An 8,985-nucleotide genomic window follows, 5' to 3' on the forward strand; every position below is an offset into this window, starting at 1 on the left:
CCGAGCTGGGCACTGCCACCTCGGCCACCGACTGTCCCGGGGGGGTGGTGGCTGGGGGGGGGGCTGCGCCGGCACTGCCATGACAACGGCAGCGCCCGGGCTTCCCACTCCCACCAGCTGGTTGCCGGCGGCTCTGCCAGGCAGCCGATCCAAGCTGAAATTTTCCATGCCTGTGGTCAGGTTGTGTTTCAGGAAGGCTTCCTGCGGGAGGCGGAGAGCGGCAGCGTGGTCAGACGTGGTTAGTTGGTGGAAAAGGTTATCTTAAGGGAATAAAGCGCCCGGGATGGCTGGTGATCAGGGAGTATTCGGTCAGCACGATTTCGGGGGGGGAAAACTTGCTCAGCCCCCTCCCCAAAGCATTGCTGAGCACACACAGATATTTTTCCAAGCAAGCGCCTTTGTGTCACTAGAGGGTGACGCCTCCCCACAGCACTGGCAGTGCCCAGTGCCCGTGCTGCCGCGGTTGTGTTGCTGGGCTGGGCTCGGACCTGGCGAGCGTGATCCAAAGCAGCTGGAAGTGCTGCAAAGGATTACTGCATTTCTGCTGTCTCGGCTCCTTGGTTCAACTGCCTGTGCAGCCCCCAAGCTCTCGACTGGTGCCCCCAGGAACATGTGGTTGGGGACCCCTTTGGTGGCCAGCTCCAGTGGCTTCAGCCGCCTGCAGAGCTGGACCTTAAGTTCCTGCCTAAGTCCCCTTGTGCGTCCGAAGCTACGTGGAGAGAGGATGCACGAGAGGATAGAGCTCCCCGTTCTGGTGCGAGGTGACCAACGGGAGATCTATGGCTCCGTGCCAACCCCGTGTTCACCCATGAGCTGGAGGAAGGTGAATGGTGGGTGGTGGAAAGGGACAAGTCCTGTTTCTTGCTTCCTTTTTCCACGCTTTGGGCTGATGAGGAGGATAGCGAGGTCCCCTCTGCATAAGGACGTTGATTCAGCGTGGATAAGGGTGAATTTATGCAGGTGGGAGCCCGTAATGTTGCATGGTGGGCTCCAAGTTGACCATTACCACTCAGGAGTGACATCTGAGGTGATGACTGATGGGTCCGTGGAAACATCAGCTTTAGTGCTCAGTAGCCATCAGGCTATCAAATAAAACATTAGTAGGTGAGCAGAGAAAAAAACTGAAAGCATTTTGTTGCTGTGAAGTTGCTGGTGCACCAGCACCCAAACACAGATCCCTTCATCCCAAGAAGGGTACAGTAGAGCTGGAACAGGCTCTGCAAAGGCCGGGGGGACACCAGAGATCTGGACCACCTTCCAGCCAGGCTGGACTCCTCTATCTGAAAATGAGGTGCCCGACAAGGTACAGGTAAAACTACAGGTGACATAGAGAGGGAATTCACTCTCTTCAAATACAAGAGCTGGGGTGTTATATGAAGCCTGTAAAAGGTAGGTTTAGGTGGAACAGGCGACTGCTTGGCAAACTCTGCCACGAGGGGCTAGAGAAGCAGGTTTATGCTGGTTCACGAGAAGGTGAGGCACTTCTGGAGAAGAAATGCCTTTCGACTCGGAGATGGAGAGAGGTGATGCCCCTTCGCTGAGCTGCAGGTGCCTGGAGCCATGGGGAAGCACTACATGCTGTTGCTCGGGTTTTGTGCTCTTGCCCTGGCACTGGCTTTTTTCAGACCTGGGCGGCAGGGCCGTGAGCTGGATGGGGCTGTTCAAGAGCTCACCTCCCACCGCCCGGCCGCTTTCCCCTCCACCTCTGCCTCTTCATGACAAACAGCTGAGCGGGGGGCAGGTTCCTGTCTCCCAGGCAGCAGCTCCAGAGCATAGGGCGGTCGAGGCCGATTCCTCCTTGGAATAAGCCAAGGAGGAGCGGAGCAGGGTCTCAGCCCTTTGCTCCACCCAGAACTGCGTCCAGCAGCCGGGATTTGGGATGCCCCCTCCGCCGGTCCCTCTGTGCGTGGCTCAAGCCCCCCCCCCCCCCCCCCCCGCCACGGGGGCTGGCTTCCAGCTGGCAGCACTGAAAGCGTGGGGACCCCACCGCGACGCTCTCGCCGCGTTGCCAAAAACTGGTCAGCCTCTTCGGGGGTGGGGGGCCGTGGAGCGTGGGGCGTGGGGTGTGCTCCCCCGACCGCTGCTCCCAGCTCGGCTGGGGCTGGGGCTGCTACCGGCCGCGCTGCCCTTGCAGCATCCCCGGGTCTCGGAGCCCACCCCGCGCACCGGTGGTTCCGGAGGGGGCTGCCCCCCGACACCCCTCCTCCTCCGGGGGGGTCTGCCCCCCCATCCTCCTCCTCCTCCTCCGGAGGGGTCTGCCCCCCCTATCCTCCTCCTCCTCCTCCGGAGGGGTCTGCCCCCCCCCATCCTCCTCCTCCTCCGGGGGGGTCTGCCCCCCCATCCTCCTCCTCCGGGGGGGTCCCCTCTGCCGCCGCGCCGGCCCCCGCCCTTCCGCCGGGCCGGGGAGGCGGAGCCGGAGCCGGAGCCGGGGCGGGAGGTGGCGGCGGCGGCGGCGCGGAGCAGGTGGGGGCCGGGGCCGCGCAGGTAAGCGGGGACACCCACCCCCCACCCCCCCCGGGGCGACGGGGCCGGGGCGGTGCGTGGGGTGTCCTTCGGGGGAAGGGGGGAGCGGGGCTGGGGCTCGCCGCCGCCCCAGGGCCGGCAGCGCGGTGGGGCTGAGCGGGGGCGAAACTTTCCCCTCTCCCCACCTGGGGGATGAGGCCGGAGGCTGAACCCCTATCCCCCAAGTCCCCCCGCCTCCCGGGCCCGTGGGTGCCACCCGCGACCACCCCCCTCCACTCCCCCCCCCCCCAAACCTGGGAGGGATGCTTGCTCAGCAGGCATCGAGCTCTGTGTCCTGCCCGTTCCCGAGTGCGTTGGGGTTGGGCACCCCAATACTGCCAGCCCCGCCACAGGGACTCAGATGCAGGTGGCAAGTGGGGCCGGGGGGGGTGGGGGGTCTCAGCCAGCACGGTTGGTGCCAACAGGCCTGTTGTCCCCACAGGCCAGCACCGTGCCATCAGCTCGGGGTGGCCTTTCCGGGACCTTTTGGCCTCTGAGACAGATGGACCCAGGGAGCAGGGCTGCGCTGGGCGGCACGAGCCCTCTGAGCAGGACCCGTGGTTTGGGGATGCAGCGAGGCGTGTATCCTGGCGCGAGGAGGGGGGCAGCTGGAAGGGGAGAGCATCCCCAAAATCACAGACCGCCTTGGGGAGCAGCTGTGAAGCGGCACCTGAAGGTCCCCAGAGCTGCGTCCTCCCGCTCTGCCAGGTGGCAGCTGCCGGTTAGGGCTGCTGGATGTGTTTGCTGGTCTGGCTGGGGCCTCCCGTGGCCTCGCTGGAGCTGCTCTGGACTTTCTGCTGCTCGCCTCCTTGCCGTGCCCGGGCATTCCCCAGGGGGAGCAGGGAGAGGCTGGGAGCAGAGGGACGTTGCGTGGGCTCTCAGCACGCCAGGGAGAAGGTCAGGTAGATGCTGAATAAGGAGGAGGGGGAGCAGCAAAGAAACCTTCAGCAGGGCCAGAGCAGCCTGGTTCGGGCCTTAATGCAGCTCCATTTTAAAAAGAAAAGCCTGGGAGGTGCCTCCCTGGGGGTGCTGTGGTTTCGGGGCCGGCTGTCCTGTGCCACCCACCCTGGGGGAGGACACGCTCCGGTGCTGAGCCCCGTGCTGGCTGAGGAGCGAGGGGCCCCTTGAATGTGCCCCGGTGGCTTTTCCACCCTGTCCCCACCGCCTGATACCTCCCGGCGGGAGGGGATGCTCACACCTTCCTGCCCCTCTGCCAGGTCTCCAGGCAGGGCCTCGCTGCTGTGGTCCCCTCCCCTGCCGCAGGGCAGAGCCCGCGGCCTCCAGGATGGCAAGGTGGCTGCCTCGCTCGGCCGACCTGACCCGCTTCTGCCAGAAACTCAACCGGGTGAAGACCTTGGAGGACGACATGATGGAGACATCCTTCAACAGATGCCTTTCCACCATCGACTTGACGCTGCTGGGCATCGGGGGCATGGTGGGCTCCGGGCTGTATGTCCTCACAGGCACTGTGGCCAAAGAGATTGCTGGCCCCGCTGTCATAGTCTCCTTCGTCATCGCTGGCTTTGCTTCACTCCTGGCTGCTCTCTGCTACGCCGAGTTTGGAGCCAGGGTACCCAAGACGGGCTCTGCCTACATGTTCACCTACGTGTCCGTGGGTGAGATCTGGGCCTTCCTCATCGGCTGGAACGTGCTCCTGGAGTACATGATCGGGGGAGCCGCGGTGGCCAGGGCCTGGAGCGGCTACCTGGACTCTATCTTCAACCACAAGATAAAGAACTTCACTGAGACCCACGTGGGCACCTGGCAGGTGCCGTTCCTGGCCCGCTACCCCGACTTTCTGGCAGCCGCCATCCTGCTGGTAGCCACTGCCTTCATCTCCTTTGGGGCCAAAGTGTCCTCCTGGCTCAACCACGTCTTCTCGGCCATCAGCATGGGTGTCATCCTCTTCATTCTCATCATGGGCTTCATCCTCGCGCAGCCCAAGAACTGGAGTGCCCAGGAGGGCGGCTTTGCCCCGTACGGGCTGTCGGGCATCATGGCTGGCACGGCCACCTGCTTCTATGCCTTCGTGGGCTTCGACGTCATTGCGGCCTCCAGCGAAGAGGCCAGGAACCCGCAGAGGGCTGTCCCCAGGGCCATCGCCTTCTCCCTGGGGCTGGCCACCGGCGCCTACATCCTGGTGTCGGTGGTGCTGACGCTGATGGTGCCCTGGCACACGCTGGACCCCGACTCTGCCCTGGCAGATGCGTTTTACAGGAGGGGCTACGCCTGGGCAGGGTTCCTGGTGGCCGCTGGCTCCATCTGTGGTGAGTACAGGCGACGGGGGTGGGAGCTGCCCGCCCCGCTTACGGCAGGGGGCTGGGAACTGGGGCGGTTTGGGTCTGATGGGGTCCTCCTTCTTCTGCCCGTCCCTCAGCAATGAACACCGTCCTGCTGAGCAACCTCTTCTCCCTGCCGCGCATCGTCTACGCCATGGCTGAGGACGGGCTCTTCTTTCGGGTCTTCTCCCAAGTGCATCCCCGCACGCAGGTGCCTGTTGTCGGCATCGTGGTCTTCGGACTGCTCATGGCCCTGCTGGCCCTCGTCTTCGACCTGGAGGCCCTGGTGCAGTTCCTGTCCATCGGCACACTGTTGGCCTACACCTTTGTGGCCGCTAGCATCATCGTCCTGCGCTTCCAGCAGCAGAAGGTGGATGTCCCCGCGCCAGCGGCCGGTGGCCGGCCCAGCCCCGATCCCCACGAGGGTCCTTCTGCCAGCGAGCTGAAGGAGTACGAGTCCTTCTCCGACAAGCTCCAGCTGGTGGACAGGGACAAGAGCAAAGAGCACCGGGAGCCAGGGCAGCTGAAGGCAGCTTTTGAGCCCTACCTGGAGTTCCTCAGCGACTTCTACCCAGGCGAGGTGGTCACGGTGGCCGTGGTGACCCTGATGGTGTCCGCCGTCTGCCTCTGCTCCGTCTTGGCGTTCGGCAACACCCACCTCCACCTGCCCACCTGGAGCTACTCCCTGCTCCTGGTCCTCTTCAGCCTGGGCTTCCTGCTCAGCCTCCTCCTCATCTGGGCGCACGAGCAGCAGCGTGGCACGCAGACCTTCCAGGTACACCCGGGGGCCCAGGCAGGATGAGTCCCTCTGCCAGGGTCGGTGGGGTGGGAGCAGCTCTGATGGACCCGCGGGAGGCCCCAGTCACACCGGTCTGGTGAAACCGCTGCAACTGCTGAAGGAGGGAGGAGGGTGTTGGTGAGCACTGGGTGTGGGGAGGTGTTGATGCCTGCGGTGTCATTCTGCGTGGTCACCGGTCCCCGGGAGGGGACATCCCCAGCACCTCTGTGTCCATTCCACGGGATCACTCCTGCCCGCCCTGGGCTCCCTCCACATCCCCACAACCCCCCGCTCCCCTCCTGCCCATCCTTCTGCCTTTGACTTGCCCTGGAGCTACACGGTGGAGCTCTTCAGCCTCCAAACCACTTTTGTGCCTCTCGTGCTCCCCCCTCTCCAGTTTCCAGCCTGTCTGGGGCCCAGTGTGGTGCAGCCGCATGGACAGCAATGCCAGTGGTAACACCACCTCCCTGAGGTGCCCCATCCCAGCTTCTCCAGCGAGGACCATGTTGGCTCTGGATTGCGCCGGGAGCTTGTTCAGTCCTCATGACAATGCCTCTGGGCTGTTCCCAGAGCCCGTGCCCACCCTGCCAGCTTGGCTCCCAGCTCCCACCTCCTGGCTCCCTAACTGATCTGTTGTTCCTTTTGGCTGCCTTTTTTCTGGAGAAAAAAAAAAAAAAAAAAAAGTAATTTTCAGAAAGCCAAGGTGACAGTCGCTTTGTCTCCCCATGTCGACCAATGTTGGCTTTGGTTTTAAGGGGAACGTGCTCCTGCAGACCTGACCCCACTCCCCGGCTCCTTTTCTCCTGCAGATCCCCCTGGTACCCCTCTCCCCGGCACTGAGCATCATCCTCAATATCTATCTGATGCTGAAGCTCAGCTACATGACGTGGCTCCGCTTTGCCATCTGGCTGCTCTTAGGTGAGTGTTCCCGTGGCAACTTTCCTCAAGGAAGAGGGGAACCAGGCTTGTCCTGGCACCAGCCGGCTGCTTCGGCAGCTCTTCTCCCCGAGTGATGGGTTTATAGAGCTCACCGTGCCCTTTTCTGCCTCCGGTTCCCCTTTGGAGACGCAAGCTGAGGTCTCCCAGCATCTCCCTGACCCGCTCTGGTTCCCAGAGTATTACAGCTTGTTCCTGTTAAGGTTCCTTCAAACTCTGGACCAGAACCACCCCCTGCTCCCAAGGCAGCTCCCTGGGGCTCTCAGGGGACTGCAGGTGCCCCCCTCCCTTGCTCTTAACACGCTGCAGGATCCTTTTCCTCCTGCAAGCAGCTTGTTTAAGCTGCAGTGGCTTGTGCTGCTCCGCCGGGATGCCGGCCGCATCCCTGCCAGCCACCGGCCCGTGCTCGAGCCGCTGCTGTCCCTGTCCCCCGCTGCAGGCCTGCTCGTCTACTTCGGCTACGGGATCTGGCACAGCAAGGAGAACCTGCGGGAGCCCCGGCCGCAGCGCGTCAGCGCCCGCTACGTGGTGTTCCCCAGCGGCAGCCTGGAGGAGAGGGTGCAGGCGGTCCAGCCCAGCTCCCAGCCCGCTGCTGGACTGCCGGACACCGACACTGACGACTGCAAGAGATGACACCCCAGGGGACGGGGGCCCCTGGCTCTGGGAGCATCTGACCCCCTCTCCACGATGAGGCCAGAGACCCCATCTCCTCCTCCCGGTTCCTTCGACAGCAAAGCCACCGGGGCCGCCCTGGGCGTGCGGCTCCATCTGGAGATGATGAAGATGCTTGCCCTTCCCCACCTGCTCCCCACAGATTGGGGAGGGGGGCTGGCTCTCTCCCTCCCCATCCCCAGCACTCAGGAGCTGGGTCTCGTCCCCCTCAGCCCAGTGCCTGCCCTGCTCACAAGGAGCCACATCCTCCCCACCTTCCCCCGACTGCAGCCAGGAGCTGTGCAGCAAATCTCCTTTCCGCTGGCCTGTCTGCGCAGTCGGGGATGCAGAGGGATGCAGAAAGTCCCCGGGGAGCAGGGCAGGCAGCCCAGCGCTGCTCACCCTGGGTCTCGTCCTGGCTGCAGTGTGGGCTCTTGCTGCAGAGCCCCCCTGCCTCCTGCTGAGCCTGCCTGCGACAGGAGGCAGGCACCAAACATGCTTCCCTGCTGTCACCCCTGTCATCCCCGTCCCCAGGGCTGCTCTGCTAAAAGGCTGGGGCTGAGGGGGCCGAGAAGCAGCTGGGGACATGAGGTGGAGGAGGGACATGGCCAGAATGAGTGGTTGGCCTGGGAGCCTGGGAAAGCTGGCGCGGGCTGGCGTGGCAGAAGCCCAGCTGCATCTTCCCAGCTGCTGGCATCGGCTGCTTCAGGGTGGGCTGGGGGCTGTGCCTGGCTGGAAGCCTGGCTGGAAGGTCATGCAAGGGCCAGGCTCTTGCCCCAGGCTTCACGTGGGTGTGACTGCTCAGTTCCCCAGGTTTGTTGCCTTGTGCCTGGAGGTCCCCAGCAGCATCCCTGGGCTGGGCTGCCTGGAGCCGGCTCCCCGCTTCCCCTGCACCCCAGCAGCACAGCCTGCACTGTCACCTGCCCTGGCATGGGGGGGGGCTCATCCCCCTGAGATGCCTCTCCTGGGCTCTCTGTGGCTCACAACGGGATCTCTGGGTGCTTTTTCAGTATTTCCCCCTCCTTGGTGAGCACCCCTGTGCTCTGGGACTCACCCCAGCTGCCATGGTGTTGGGAGGGGGGGTCCCCAGCAGCACTGCTGCAGCCACCCCTAGCTGGTTTGCCCATGGGCAGCCCGAAGTGGAAGGGAAGGGGGTTTTAGCACGTTTTGGAAGAAATAGGTGGAGGAAACAATCAGTCGAGCGCGAGGAGGTTGCTGAACTGCCAGGCCTTGCAGCGTGGACACCCTGTTCCCTGCAGCCGTGCTGGATGTGCAACGTCATCTGCATCCTGCCAGGAGCTGGGGACCACGGGCAAGCTGGTCCCATTGCTTCTCGCTGGCCAGTCCCTGGGGGGGGTCTGGAGGGGCCACGGGGGGGTCTGTGCCCGATACGCCGGCTCCCTGGTGAACCCCTCTGCCTGCCAGCGCTGCTCCGCATCCCGCCTCGCCCCCCCGCTGCCGCTGCTGCCGACGGAGCAGCGCGTCCCCGCCGTGCTGTGGCCCTGCTTGGCACCTCTGTGTAGTGGCTTGTGAGCAACGGGCTGACTTGGTCACCCTCATAAATACCGGTTCTGTGACGGCTCTGGTTGGTTGTGCTCTCTGCGTCCCCCGCCAAGAGGCCACGTGGGGAAGCTGCTCCCCCAGCTGATGCTCAGGAAAGGCCCCCGAAAGCTTGGGGAAAGGGAGGGTCGTGCTACCCACTGCCACCCTGCAGCCTCACTCCTCCTGAGCCCTGCAAGGGCAGCCGGGGGCTGTGCCCGGGGTGGGCAGCCCCCACCCGGGGCTGCTTTTCGGCATCGCGAGTCACCGTGCTGGGAGCCCGGCTTCCCAGCCGCCGGC

The 8,985-nt window shown here is 64.2% G+C and overlaps 1 protein-coding gene across 2 annotated transcripts; it reads left to right on the plus strand.

The window, feature by feature from the left end:
* The first annotated feature begins 2,421 nt into the window (after window positions 1-2,421).
* SLC7A4 (solute carrier family 7 member 4) lies at window positions 2,422-8,723 on the plus strand. 2 transcript variants are annotated; one of them, XM_042805599.1, is made up of 5 exons: window positions 2,422-2,463; window positions 3,720-4,769; window positions 4,880-5,556; window positions 6,369-6,477; window positions 6,935-8,723. In XM_042805599.1, the coding sequence occupies exons 2-5, from the start codon at window positions 3,788-3,790 to the stop codon at window positions 7,126-7,128; spliced, it is 1,962 nt and encodes a 653-aa protein (XP_042661533.1). In that variant the 5' UTR covers window positions 2,422-2,463; window positions 3,720-3,787; the 3' UTR covers window positions 7,129-8,723. The 2 variants fall into 2 exon arrangements, with proteins under 2 accessions (XP_042661533.1, XP_042661532.1); XM_042805598.1 differs by having other exon boundaries at window positions 2,437-2,484.
* Window positions 8,724-8,985: the final 262 nt, after the last annotated feature.

The sequence above is a fragment of the Tyto alba genome, unplaced genomic scaffold, assembly GCF_018691265.1.
Source record: "Tyto alba isolate M040663 unplaced genomic scaffold, T.alba_DEE_v4.0 Super-Scaffold_44, whole genome shotgun sequence".
Classification (NCBI taxonomy): Eukaryota; Metazoa; Chordata; class Aves; order Strigiformes; family Tytonidae; genus Tyto; species Tyto alba.